The sequence below is a fragment of the Ovis aries genome, chromosome 10 (genome assembly GCF_016772045.2).
Source record: "Ovis aries strain OAR_USU_Benz2616 breed Rambouillet chromosome 10, ARS-UI_Ramb_v3.0, whole genome shotgun sequence".
Lineage (NCBI taxonomy): Eukaryota > Metazoa > Chordata > Mammalia > Artiodactyla > Bovidae > Ovis > Ovis aries.
This window is the reverse complement of record NC_056063.1, coordinates 85,411,159-85,425,154: the sequence shown is the minus strand read 5'-3', so window position 1 is coordinate 85,425,154 and position 13,996 is coordinate 85,411,159. Positions and strand designations below refer to the sequence as shown.

General features: G+C 56.2%; 1 protein-coding gene and 1 long non-coding RNA gene across 2 annotated transcripts; one reads left to right on the top strand and one right to left on the bottom strand.

Moving 5' to 3' along the window:
• Positions 1 to 1,479: 1,479 nt before the first annotated feature.
• Positions 1,480 to 4,250, bottom strand: LOC132657242 (uncharacterized). The gene is made up of 2 exons (XR_009595108.1): positions 4,071 to 4,250; positions 1,480 to 2,969 (listed from the first exon to the last, which is right to left on the bottom strand). It is a non-coding gene; the product is annotated as an uncharacterized LOC132657242 (long non-coding RNA).
• An 8,139-nt stretch (positions 4,251 to 12,389) lies between these two features.
• On the top strand, positions 12,390 to 13,870 carry LOC121820488 (uncharacterized). Its single transcript, XM_042255130.1, has 3 exons — positions 12,390 to 12,549; positions 12,855 to 13,119; positions 13,723 to 13,870. The coding sequence occupies exons 1-3, from the start codon at positions 12,390 to 12,392 to the stop codon at positions 13,868 to 13,870; spliced, it is 573 nt and encodes a 190-aa protein (XP_042111064.1).
• The last annotated feature ends 126 nt before the right edge of the window (positions 13,871 to 13,996 follow it).

Here is a 13,996-nt window from a genome sequence, read left to right as displayed (position 1 = left end):
TTATCTGCTTCATATAAAGTCGTGTGTGTTCACTAATCCGAAAGCCCTAACGTAGCCCGCCTCCCCTCTCCCCTTGGTAATTGGTAGTTTGTTTTCTATGCCTGGGGTAAACCCTCTCACTTGAACACCTGTTTGTGAGCATATCTGAATATGTTCGTAAAGGTCCTGAACACGTAGAGCATTTACATGTCAGCCCTACTTAGTGAATTAATGATGACGTGGCTCTTTGAACTGGAGGAGCAGTGCTTTCTGAAGATGCAAATTCACAACCAAATGAAAAGCCTGTTTTTACTTATTTTGGAAGGCAGCTCTGCTAACTGCTCTACCAACACCCATTAACCTCTTGGGATTTCAAACTCAAAGCTGAAAACTAAGGAAATTTTGGAGCATGAAGCAGAAGGCCCGGCAGACCCACAGCTGCCTCCAGGGACTGTCCCGGGTGGTCCTCAGTGGAAGGGCCCCAGGGGTGGGCTGCAGGCTGTCCGTGCCTGGCTCCGCCCCCTGCTGGGGAAGAAGCTCCAGCTTGGCTGCCAGACCCATCCCAGTGTCGGCCTTGGTTGCAAGGTGAGCCAGGAGCTGGGCCAGGGCTTCCCTCATCTCAGTGGGACGGGAGGTTTCAGGTGCAGTTCCAGACCTCGGAGGGCAACCGCCCACCTAGACACCCCCCACTCCTCCGGCACCCCCGAAGGCCGCCTCTGGCCACTGCCCGTGCACCTCCGAGAGCACCCTGGCAGATAGCTGGGGTAGACCCTTCACCCCAAACCAGCTGAAGCTGCAGCTTAACTCATACCTGAGGGTCCTGCTCAGCCTACACGAGGGGCTCAAAGCCCTGAAGACTGTTGTGATGATGCTCTAAGTTACCTGTTTCTTGTGCTGAAGTCCCCAGCTGCACCTCCCGCCTTTGCTGGGACCCGGTCTGATGCCCTGACTGTATTCACCGCTCTGCTCTGCAAAGATTCGGCTTGTCCCAGTTCCTCTTGTTGCGATCCCATCTCCGGAGTCTCTGAGACGGACGGGAGGGAGAGGGGACAGAAGGAAGGGACAAGGGAGGGTGGAAGCCCTGGCAGGGAGGACAGAGGGGAGCAAAGCAGGTGTCCCAGTGGCAGGATGCCCACGGCAAGGCAAGTCTCGGGCAGAGAAGGCTCTTACCTGAAGGAGGGCCTGGGGTTAAGAACACCTATTTGAGAAAAATTCCCTAAGCCAAGACCTGGTGGCCAGACAAAGGGAAGGGGAGTCTGACAATCCGGTGAGGGGACAGAGGGCGAGGGTACCCTCCCGGGAAGCTCCCTCCCGTTCCCAGGGCAGGGGGCAGCCGGGCGGACATTTGGCCAGAGGAACCCAGGAAGGTTGCGAGGCAGGAAGGCCAGGCACAGTTAGCTCAGAAGCATCATATTTAAAATAAACCTAGAGAAAAATATAAAGACAAGAAGAGAGTCCACACAGTCCCAGCTGCCTTGGTACACATAACTTCTACAGCCCTTTCTTTTTGAATTTTTATTTTAGGGGAAATATATGCTCAGCATCAGGCTTCTCTGGGGGCTCAGTGGTAAAGAACCTGCCTGCAGTGCAGGAGACGAGGGTTCAATCCTAGGGTCAGGAAGATCCCTGGAGGAGGGCATGGCAGTCCACACCAGCATTCTTGCCTGGAGAATCCCCTGGACAGAGGAGCCTGGTGGGCTAAGTCCACAGGTCGCAAAGAGTCAGACGCAACTGAGCAACCAATACTTTCACACACATGCTCGGCATGAAAGTAAACGCTACAGTTTCCAACCCTGAAGAAAGAAGCAGCGGCATCTCTGGCTGCAGCTCGAGGGGCGATCTGGGTGAGCAGATGTGGAAGCGGAGAGCAGTCCGGGGTGAAGCAGAGGGACGGGGAGACGCGGCAGGCTTAGGAGATGTCTGAGAGGCTTTCCCAAAACATTTCTTTAACACTTTCTGTTCTGGGTTAAATCAGCTTTGATAGGCTTACCTGGAACCCTAGTTCCACTGTTTCACATTATTTGCATGAAAATGTGTTCTAAGGTGCTGACAACTAATGTGGGCCCAAACTTGGGGAGGAACCTGTTTGGAAGCAGAGAGCTACTTAAACCCAGACTCCAGCAGGGCTGGGGGGAGGGCCTGTCTTTTGACAGCTCCTGGCACAAGCTGCGTCTCTCCAGGGCCTGGATCAACGGCAGACCGTTTCCTCCGCTGACCAGAGTCTCCGGGACGGTTTCCAGCTGGGAGCATCAGGGTGGGGCTTGTGCAGGCCGCACAGGACCCACTCTGAAAAGACCTGGGCTGGTTCCCATGACTCTCGAAGTTTACCAACAAAGGACAGAAAAGCTAACGCCTAGAGACGGCTCAAAAAACCTTTTTAAGAAAGCCCGAAAGTTAATCCATCTCATAAGGTAGGTCTTGGCTCAGCATGGGCATTGGGCAATTTTAAGGAAGAACCCAAGTGTCCAGCCTGTGTGACCGAGATCACCTGGCCGGCAGTGAGGGACCGTGTTCTATTTCCTGTCTGTTATGGAAGGACGCTTCTTTTGTTGTTCACTGGCTCAGTTGTATCCGACTCTCTGTGACCCCATGGGCTTCAGCACACCAGGCCTCCCTGTTCTTTGCCATCTCCCGGAGCTTGCTCAGACTAACATCCATCAAGTCAGTGATGTCATCCAACCATCTCAGCCTCTGTCATCCCCTTCTCCTCCTGCCCTCAATCTTTCTCAGCATCAGGGTCTTTTCCAATGAGTCAGTTCTTCGCCTCGGGTTGGCCAAAGTATTGGAGTTTCAGTTACAGCATCTGTCCTTCCAATGAACACCCAGGACTGATCTCCTTTAGGATGGGCTGGTTGGATCTCCTTGCAGTCCAAGGGGCTCTCGAGAGTCTTCTCCAACACCACAGTTCAAAAGCATCAATTCTTTGGCTTGTAGGCTTCTTTATGGTCCAGCTCACATCCGTACATGAGTGCTGGAAGTACATGACATTTCTATAAAACATAACAAAAACAAATTACTGTACCCGACCCAGCAGGGTTTTCCTAAGACATACCCCCTCCACCATCCCCTGCTTCTTGTTTGTAGAAAAGCTTCAATCTCCTATGCCTTTTCCAGGCTCCAAAGAGCAAATTTAATCAGAGAAGAGAGAAAATACAAAACTGGAGGAAACCAGTCAAGCAAAACAAAAATAAGAAAAATTCAGTAATAAAACAAAGTTGAAGACCTCTAGTCCCTCCTCAAGGGCTGTGGGTAATATCCTGAGCCGCGTTGTTGAGCTGTTGTGCAGATACCAAGACCCCCTCCGCACACACACCAAGAGGAAGAAGTTGACCTCGTGCTGACCACCAGCGCTAGACCCCATGTTGAAGCATCCCAGGTGGCTCCATGGGAAAGAGTCAGCCTGCCAATGCCGGAGACGCAGGAGTCACTTCCCTGGGTCGGGAAGATCCCCTGCAGGAGGAAAAGGCAGCCCACTCCAGTATTCCTGCCTAGAGAATGCCAAGGACAGAGGAACCTGGAGGGCTGCAGTCCATGGGGTGGTGAAGAGTCAGATACGACTGAGCGACTAAGCAAGGATGCAAGCACTCTACCCCAGGCAGTGGGAACCAGAGGCTGATGATCGAGATTCCTGAGCCATCACCCCGTTACCTCATTGTCAATCAGAGAGCTGTGCCCGAGCTGGTCAGACTCCCTGAGTCCCTCTCGCTGACTCTGCCTCTAAAACCTCTAGTCTGAAAGCCATCGGGCGCTGGGGTCTCGAGCCCGAGCTGCTGGCCTCCTTGCTCGGCCCCCTGCTGGGCGCCTGTAGTGGATGCTGCCCTTTGCTTCACCACAGCCTGTGTGGCTGGACTGGCTTTGCTGCAGACCCAAGTTTGACCCCATAACATCGCTGAAAAGGTGAAATAAAAATAACCTTTGAGAGTCAAGCTAACTTGTAAATTAGGAGACTCAACAGACATAGCATTACTTGGGAAAATGCTACAAAAGTTTCCAAATTTTCACTCCGAAAGCAGCGCTCTCCTCCCAGACATGGCTGCCAGTCTCTGCAGCAGACGCTCACAGCGCTGGCGATGGCGCGGATTCCGACCCACCTGTAAAATTGGTCCAACACCTAATGTGCGCGGAACGTGCTGTGAAACAGGAGTAGCTGGCTTGTTTCCCCTTTGCTGTGGTTCCCAGAGATGGACGTGGGGTTGTGGGCACTTTAGATCTGAAACCCAAGGCTCCAGGGTCCTTTTTCTTTGAGGAGGATTATTGTTATTCCTGCAAAAAAAAAAAAAAAAAAAGTTCTAAGATGGCCAGAGAAAGGGAGAAAACGGTTGCTGCTTAAGTCACAGCGCAGGCTTCTGGGGGATGAATCGGGGGTGCCCACTCAGTACAGGTGACGGTGACACCTGTCCCGCATCCATAGCTGGTGGGCATGAAGCCCTGGGCATGGAGTCGAGGTTTCAGCAGCCCTGCGGACGTCACAGTTGTCCTGACATCTCGCCAGTGCAGTTTGATGGCGCTTGTCGAGGTTTTGCTAGAACAGGGGGAGTGAGGCTCTTTCTTCTTTCTCTGGTTGGGCTCTGATGGTCTTCTGTTTGCCCAGAGCCCACCACGTGCTCCTCCATCTCAACAGAACCTCCAGGGCAGCCTCCCTGGAGAGATCGCGGACAATGGTGGGGTTTCTAGAACCGAGTGGTGATGTAGAGTTCTTGCAGCCTGTTGTGGGCAGTGGGCAGGGCCCATGTGCCCGGGGAGTCTGGCTCCTCACCTGCTCCTTCCTGCACTGCTGTTCGTGAAGGCATGTGCAGCAGCGATGGGGTTTGCTTTTCAAAGAAAGGACCCACTGACAGAAGTGACCCTAATTAATGGCATTAAGGCAGAAGTGCTGTGCTCTCCACGGCCACCGAGCCGGCCCTCGGGGCCAGGAAAAGCCCAGGCTGTAAACAGTCCAGGGTCTCCACAGCAACAAGCAGCCAAGCTTCAGCTTTTCAGAGTAGAAAGCAGGTAATTACCTTCTTCTTTACGTTTGTATAGCTTATAATGGCAATAACGCGGCCCCACCCCGGGTCGGACAACTCCGGTGACTAATGACCAACTGGCCATCTGGGAGCGCCTTTTTCCCTGAAGGGCCTTTGATTTCGCTCCAGGTTTTGAACTCCTCTAGTCACTTGCTAACTGCCAGAAAATGTCCTCCTCCTGGGTCACGACGGCCACCCCAGGCTTGGTTTTAAGACAAAGGCAAAGGGACCAGCCTTGCTTGCAGTGGGGCCCCAGGCTGGCCCCTTAGAGCCGCGGTTTCACTCCCACCCTCGTGAGTTTGTGCAGAGGGATGTGGGCGGAGGAGCTGGGTGGGGGGATGCTCGTGGTGCAGTAAGCACGTGCTTGTGAGGACCTGTCTGCTTAATACCTCAGCTCTCGGGCTCCATCCCTGAGCCTGGTTCTCTGTGTTTCACAAACGGAAACAGCAATATGTCTGACGCTTCATCCATTCATCCCCTGTCCACGCAGGGGTTGAGCCTCATTTACTACACAAGAAACATCGGTCCATCACCAGCGGGGGTGTGTGCACTGGGTGACGTGGGAACGCACAGGTACAGCTGGTCCTCACACATCGAGCCTTGGCTGGGTACCAGTCCTCGGGCAGCACTGCGCTCTCCAACAGAAGAGCCGGGACTGTGACGGCATTCTGATTTCAAAAGACCCCAGTGAGGCTGCTGTCCGTCCCCTACAGACGACATAGGTGGCAGTTAAATCCGGTTTGTTAGAGTGACTCAGGCGCTAGTTTTTGCCCCAATATTCACTGAGCTGCCGCGACAGGCTTTGAAGACGCGTGAGTAGGAAGTCAAGGGCCGTGTGGGGTCGCTATCGTTCCTGCCCCCTTGTTTCTGCACTGGGGGCCCGTCTGCAGCTGGGAGCCCCGCCGGCACGGAGCCCCCTCCATCACAGGTGTCCCGGGAAGTTCCTCCGCCCCAGGCTCCGGGAACTCAGTTGCCTTCGTTCCCTCCGACAAAGGACAGAAGCAGTGACGGGGCAGCGGCTGAAGGAGCTTTTCTCTCAGCCTGAACTGCGGGCGAGCTTTTTAGTTCTTCGTAACTGAGCGATGTAACCGAAACAGACGATTTCCGTTAACACCAGGCAGGAGTTCAGGGGGCTTCCTGTGTCCTTTGTGGGCCGTCGGGGTTGCATGGGCTGTCTTCACCTGGCTCTGTTACTCTCCTTTCTCGGGCCTCTCATCTGCAGGTCGCCCCCTGCAGATGCCCCCAGGCTGACCCTGCCACACTTCGCTGCAGGTGACCGCCGTCACCAGAGCTGGGCTCACTCACCCCTGTGGCTTGACCCCCCTCCAGATAAAAGGAAGGCACGGCCACCTTCCTAACTATTCAGAGCCTTTGGCCTTCATTTGTGAAGTGTGTTTTTAGGATTCGTATAGCACGTTCTTTTATTTAAAAGAAAACCTCAGAGAATAACTGAGCAAAAAGAACATGTATCAGGCAGGTTTGCAGCCAAGCAGTGCAGAAAGCAACTGACCTGGAGAGAAGAAGGAACAGAGGGAGGGGCAGAGAGCTGGAGGGAGGGGGCACAGGGAAGAGGAGGGTGGAGAGGAGAAGGGAGGGGAGGGGGAGAGGGAGGGGAGGGGAGGGGAGGGGGGAAGAAGGGGAGGGGAGGGGAGGGAGTGGGGGACAGGAGGGGAGGGGAGGGGAGTGGGGGAGAGGAGGGGGAGAGGGGGACAAGGGGAGGGGAGGGGAGGGGAGGGGAGGTGAGTGGGGGAGAGGAGGGGAGAAGGGGGGGCAGGGCAGGCAGTGGGCGTGTGCGGGGCCCTCCAGGGCCAGGGTAGCCCAGGGCACTGGGCACGGGGAGTGAAGAGCTTCTCCATCGAGCTTCAGGAAGAACCTGAGTCCCGGCTCAGGGGAATGCAGCCCCAGCGCCGTCAGGGCCTTGACCGGTCAGCAACTGGAAGGCAGGCAGAGCGAAAGGGACGGGGAGCCCCACCCAGCGCCTTGGAGAGCCCCGTAACCCAGGCTGACCATGTGGAACGTTCCATGAACATCAAGCTCAAGTCGGTCCATGGTGTTGGTCATGTCCCTCTCCCCAAGAGGTGCACAGGGACGAAGGGAGCCCCTGGTGAGAAGGGCCTCTGACCCCTAGATGACCCCTTAGACGGCCATTGGTAGTTAACTCACCCAGGGAATTGCCCAGCGGAGAGGGACCTGCCATGACCAGGGCGTTCTCTCGGCAGAGGTCTGTTAGCCTTTGCCCTGCTTCACTCTGTGCTCCAAGCCCAAATTTGCCTGTTACTCCAGGTGTTTCTCGATTTCCTACTTTTGCATTCCAGTCCCCTATGATGAAAAGGACATCGTTTTAGAAAAGGCAGAGGAACCAGAGATCAAATTGCCAACATCCGCTAGGTCATAAAAAAAAAGAGAGAGTTCCAGAAAAACATCTACTTCTTCTTTATTGACTGTGCCAAAGCCTTTGACTGTGCGGATCACAATAAACTGTGGAAAATTCTGAGAGAGATGGGAATACAGACCACCTGACCTGCCTCTTGAGAAATCTGTATGCAGGTCAGGAAGCAACACTTAGAACTGGACATGGAACAACAGACTGGTTCCAAATAGGAAAAGGAGTACATCAAGGCTGTATATTGTCACCCTGCTTATTTAACTTATATGCAGAGTACATCATGAGAAACACTGGACTGGAAAAAACACAAGCTGGAATCAAGATTGCCGGGAGAAATATCAATAGCCTCAGATATGCAGATGATACCACCCTTATGGCAGAAAGTGAAGAGGAGCTAAAAGCCTCTTGATGAAAGTGAAAGAGGAGAGCGAAAAGTTGGCCTAAAGCTCAACATTCAGAAAACGAAGATCATGGCATCTGGTCCCATCACTTCATGGGAAATAGATGGGGAAACAGTGGAAACAGTGGCTGACTTTATTTTTTGGGCTCCAAAATCACTGCAGATGGTGACTAGCCATGAAACTGAAAGATGCTTACTCCTTGGAAGGAAAATTATGACCAACCTAGACAGCATATTAAAAAGCAGAGACATTACTTTGCCAACAAAGGTCCGTCTAGTTAAGGCTATGGTTTTTCAGTGGTCATGTATGGATGTGAGAGTTGGACTGTGAAGAAGGCTGAGTGCCGAAGAATTGATGCTTTTGAACTGTGGTGTTGGAGAAGACCCTTGAGAGTCCCTTGGACTGCAAGGAGATCCAACCAGTCCATTCTAAAGGAGATCAGTCCTGGGTGTTCATTGGAAGGACTGATGCTGAAGCTGAAACTCCAGTACTTTGGCCACATGATACGAAAAGCTGACTCACTGGAAAAGACCCTGATGCTGGGAAAGACTGAAGGCAGGAGGATAAGGGGACGACCGAGGAAATGGTTGGATGGCATCACTGACTCAGTGGACATGAGTTTGGGTAAACTCTGGGAGTTGGTGATGGAGAGGGAGGCCTGGCGTGCTGCAGTCCATGGGGTTGCAAAGAGTCGGACATGACTGAGTGACTGAACTGAACTGAACTGAAACATTGATTCTTTCTTCCTATTAAAAAATTAAATCTGATTTTTAAAAAATAAAGTAAAAGTTCAAAGAAGGGGAAATGGCCTACACCCTTATCCAGAGAGAGCCGCTGACGGATTTCTCCACATCCTTCTATGCCGCCTAGTCTTAGTCTCCGACCGTTTTCGCCTGGGGCTTCCCCAGTGGTGCTAGTGATGGAGAGCTCTTCTGCCAGTGCAGGAGGCATCAGAGACGCAGGCTCGGTCCTGGGGCGGGAAGATCCCCTGGAGAAGGAAACGATGCCCACTCCAGTACTCCTGTCTGGAGAGTCCCCAAGGGCTGAGGAGCCTGGCTACAGCCCGTGGGGTGGCCAAGAGGCAGATGTGACTGAGCGCCTGGCCCAGGCTGTCGTGGACGCCACCCACACTCAGCCTCCTGGAGGCCCTGGCCTCCCTCCCCTCTCGGGATAAGGTCGAGGCGCCTCGCTTTCATCCCAGCCCACCAGTGCCCACCACGCCCCGCCTCCCCTCGCCCAGGGCTTTGCACAGGGGCGCTTCTCCCCGCCCTGTTTGTCCCCCTTGAGGACCACTCTTCACCCTCAGCAGCTTGGGCTCCAGGGCCAGCTCAAGCCGCTTCTCCCCCGGTGACGTTCCCTCGATTCCCGTTCTGCACCGAGCCCCGCCACACGGGTAGGTGGGCCTCAGACCTTCTGAAGGCTTGGTGTCCCAGAGCTGCCTTCTGGGGGGTACTGCCAAGGTCTTCTGGGTTGTACTAATGTCTCTGTAGAAACCTGTGGCTTTGCATCTGTCTACAGTCTCCCTTGAGAGTGGACTGGGCTCAGCTTGCTGAACATTAAGCATCACCTCCTCCAGGGTCTCCGGCCTTTCTTCCCACGAAGAACCTCCCAGCCAAGCCTTCCCCACTGTCATCGCGGCAGTGATTCGGGAGAGACCCTGTGCTGAGCACCGCGTGGGGCCTCCCGAGGGGCTGAGTCAGAGGGCCTAAGACGACTCACATTTGCTGCTCGGTGTGGGTGATTTCCCTCACAGCCATCGGTAACCAGCGCAGAGGTCAGCAAGGACAGGACCGTGAGCTGTCGGCTCGTTACCTGCAAGAGGGACACCCTGACTCTTCAGGATATTCGGTTTGAAATATGTGCCTGGAGAGACTTGTGCTGCATCCAGCAGTGAAATACATGGGAAACCAAGATAATTAGGGAAATTCGATCCGTGAAAGAAGGTCAAAGAAACGAGGGTTTCCTTATCCTCGGAAACAGGAGGTGCAGCAGCTGAAGTCATCGGGGCCCTTGTCTGCCCCAGGACAGAAGTCCTCCGCTTCGGCGCCCAGGACAGAAGTCCTCCGCTTCGGCGCCGGCAACTCTTAGGAAGACACGCAGCGTTCAGTACAAAAGTATGAAGAAGAAATGCCTTTACTCTAAAGGGGGACTGAGGGTTGTTGTTAGAACTCCATTTTTGTTCTCAAAGCCAGGTTCACTGACACCTGCTTTGCAGCTGTGTGAGCGGTGAATGGGCTTCCCTGGCGGCTCAGATGGGGAAGGATATGCCTGCAGCGCAGGAGACGTGGGTCTGACTCCTGGGTCGCGAGGATCCCCTGCAGAAGAGAATGGCCACCCACTCCAGCACTCTTGCCTGGAGGACTCACTGGACAGGGGAGCCTGGCGGGCTACAGTCCATGGGGTTGCACAGAGTTGGACACAACTGAGCGACTCACACACACACAGACAGTGGGTACTGGCATAAGCCTTGAAAAAGATGCTTGTTTTGAAGTCCCTGACTGGATTGAAAGAAGTAAATTATTCTTTACACTATGCGCTCTCGTATTCGGCGCAGCAGATAAACTAGAGACACTGAGGGGCAGACGTCTGTGGGCCCACAGAGCCCCATGAAGCGGGCAGAGGGCTGCCCCATGGCTGGGGTGGGTGGAGACGCGATTCGGGAAGGAAAGGACTCCGTCCTCTGCGGCGTCTTAAAATCCCGCCTGTGCCCTCGGTCTCAGCGTGGTGCACACTCCGTTCTGCTGGGAGGGCCTGGTGCATCAGGGTGGCGCCTGTCTGGGCTCCCCGGGACCTCCAGTGGCCCAAGCCCCACCCCATCCCCATAAATGACAGGATTTTGCAGACCCGAGTCCGGAAGTGTCACTCACGAGACCCACAGTCTCCAAACAGCTTTCTCTCTATCTCTCCCTCCTCCCAGGTGATGTTCCCTTCCGTGATCAAACATGTTTAAGGGGATAAAGACTCCTGATTTCTCCGCACACACACTCACGCCACTAGAACAGGGCTTGCGTCTTGAAATCTGCACTGAAAAAGCAGTTGTTGACGCCTTCCGGCTGCTTCCCAAAATAGCTGCCGAGTGTTTGGAGCTTCTTAATTCAAATAATCGAACCCAACAGTAATTCTGCTGCATTTCCACGAACCTTGATAAACTCAGCACAATCACAAACAGTTTTATGGCCGTTTTCTCTTAAACAACTGTTTTCATGAAATCTGAAAATGACTATAATTAATCTCTGTATTTGGGAATTTCTGGAACATCCCTAAGTAATTGTCTTCAACACGACTTCTCCGAGAACAGAATGATAGCTCTGTTTGCAAACAAACAGAGAAGGAGGAGACGCAAATGCTGCTCTCCCCCCAGGAACACGACAGGCCAGCACGGTCTCCTCATCCCTGGCTGCGCTGACATCACACACGTTCTGTGGACACCGTGCTCGCCCACCCACTTCCCAAAGATGGTGAGGTTGGACCGTCCAGAGCTGCGTCTGTGAGCTCCCATCGAACAAAAATAGCACATCTCCACGGCCAGGAAAGCTCTTTGCACCCACACTCAGGGGTTTGGGCTCCAGACTTGGCTTTGCTTTTTTTTTTTTTTCAATAAATCTCTTTTGAAATTTATTTATTGGCTGTGCTGGGTCTTCGCTGCTGGGCCTGGGCTTTCTCCAGCTGCCGTGAGCAGGGGCTTCTGAACCGTGGTGTTCCAGCTTCTTGCTGTGGCGGCTTGCCCCGCTGCACCGCGCACGCTTCAGTACCTGTGGCTCTGGTGCTCCAGGTGGGCAAGCTCAGTCGTGGTGGCACGTGGGCTTGGCTGCCCCGTGGCACATGAGATCCTCCCGAGCTGGAGGTCAAACCCGCGTCCCCTGCATCGCAAGGCGGCTTTGTGACCACTGGACCACCGGGAAAGCGCCAGCTCAGGACTTTGAAACGGGGATGACAGCTCTCAGACTCAGATCTCCCACCTACAGACGAGGTGCTGGCGCGTCCGTGTGAACCGCGAGGCCGGAGCCTTGGGCTCCGCGTGCGGTCACAGGAGCGCCTTCCCTTCTAGAAGCTCGCACTGGCCGCCCGTCTGCAGCACGGAGCCCGCCTGCCGCCCGCTCCGCCGCGGTCTCCTCATCCCACCCACGTTCATCAGTGTCTGGAGCAGCCGTGCTCACGCACCACCGGCGCTCCTCCGGGAATCCAGCCATCGAGGCGGGGCCGGGGGAGCCTTAGATTGTTCACAGACGTGTGTGCGTTACTCTCTTCAGCCAGTCCTAAAACAGTGTCTTTTTTCTAAAGAATATATTTCAGGGAGGGTAAAAGTAATACAGCTTTCACAAGCCGCGCCAGCCAGTCCCAGAACGGCCTCTGCCCTTAAAGAGGGAGGTTCGTTAACTCCCCTCTGGTCTGCGCTGAGTCAGTGGAAGCAGAGCCTTCGGGACATCGGGGAGCGGACCCTGCGAGGGCCCCCGCCTGGGGCTCGGAACCTCTGCCCTGTCCCAGGGAGCGCCGAGGGGGGCGGCCCTCACCCGCGTGGCCGCGGCAGCCTCCTCGCCTGTCCCCCCACCCCGCGACCCTCAGCCGTGTCCACGTCGGCTCCCTGTCCCAGCGCTGGGGACACAAGGCCCAAAGGGGATGGGGGACGGAGTAGCGACCCGCGACTGCAGCGCCCTGCTACCGGTTCTAGCTGAGGTCCCCACGCCCCTCCGGGGGCTGGAGGGGAGAGACAGCCCTGCAGAGGGTCCCGGGCTCTGGGCCCCAGCACCCAGCGCCCTGGCGGGAGGATGGGACGGGGGTGAGGAGCCGCTTCTTAGCGGCTGAGGGGCTGACCTTGCTGCCCAAGACCCCCCACAGCCCTGAGTCTCCAGGCCCAAACCGCCTGTTCTAAAGTGTGTCTCTGAGCGTTTACTCCGCCCCCACCCCCGGCGGGGCTGTACTCGCTGTAGGAGGCCTCAGGGCTTCATTGCTCATCTGCTACTCTTCACATGCAGACTCAGGCCTTGGGACTTCACCCCGAGAGTGCAGCGGGCAGGGGTGATGGGGGCCAGTCTGTCCTCTGGCCGGAGCAGGGCCCCCTCCCCAGCCTCTCTGGTCTTGCAGCTGAGGTCCCTGAGCTCGTGGGGTCTGGGGGGGCTCCCCCGGCTCCTGAGCCCATTAAGCACCCCGAGGTCGTCTGGCCTCAAGAGCAATCTGGGGACCACAGGGCGGCCCTGGATGGCCTGACAGCCCTGATTGGGGCTCGCCAGCCCAGCAGGGCTCCCGGGCCGAGCGTGAAGCACTCTGAGCCCCGTGTCGCCCCAGGGGCAGCGTGGGCCCGGGACCTGAGCGGCATCCGCGCTCTGCCGCAGGTCAGGATGATTGCAAGGTGGGGCCGGCTCTGAATCGCATCTCCTCTGGGCTGATTGGCAATCAGGCCGCTGAGCCCATCGGCGCAATCAGATCTGAAATTGTCTCCGCCCCGGCCCTCTCCTGAGGCCGGAGGAGCAGCTGCACAGAGGCAGGCCCTGGGCCGGAGCAGGAGGAAGACATCCAAGGGCAGGTGGGGCTGCTGGGGCCGGCCGGCTCGGCGGGAAGCTGGAGAAGCGTGACTGAGAGGGGGACTTGGAAACTCACACCAAGTGTGAGCTGGGCCCCTGGGCTGCGGCGTCTTTATGCACAGAGCCTCCTTGTCCTTCCCACACGCGGATCAGAGGTGGCTGGAGTGTGTCCTCCCCACCTCACACAGCCGTGACTCGGCCTGGTCCCGCCTGTCCTCCCGGGAACCTTGGCCCAGGGACGTGTGGACAGATGTGGCCTGTGGCTGAAGCTCTGGGGAGGCTCCAGGGGGGCCCCGGAGGCCCCAGGCACAGCCCCACCCGCCCCGGCTCCTGGGGGCTGTAGGGCTGGAGGGGTGTCCACTCTGCGGGCTGCTCTGCACCACCTCCTTCCCCGGGCCGGCTTGGGGACATGGCCTCCTTTGTCCCCTCAGGCCTGAGGCAGGGAACAGCCCCCGGGTCGCAAGCCCAGGTCCTGCACCCGCCAGCCCCAGCGCCCACCGCCCTGGCTCTTCTCTGGCTGCAGAGCGGCTGGCAGCCTGGACGGTGCCCTGGAGGGGCCTGCCTGCTGGGCTCACGTGAGTGAGGGACCAGGGGACGGACCCCATGCAGGACTTGTTCACATGGAGGGCTGTACCCCAAGGAGCACCCACATACCCACACGGGGGACTGTTCCCCAAGGAGCACCCACATGAGGGGACTGTTCCC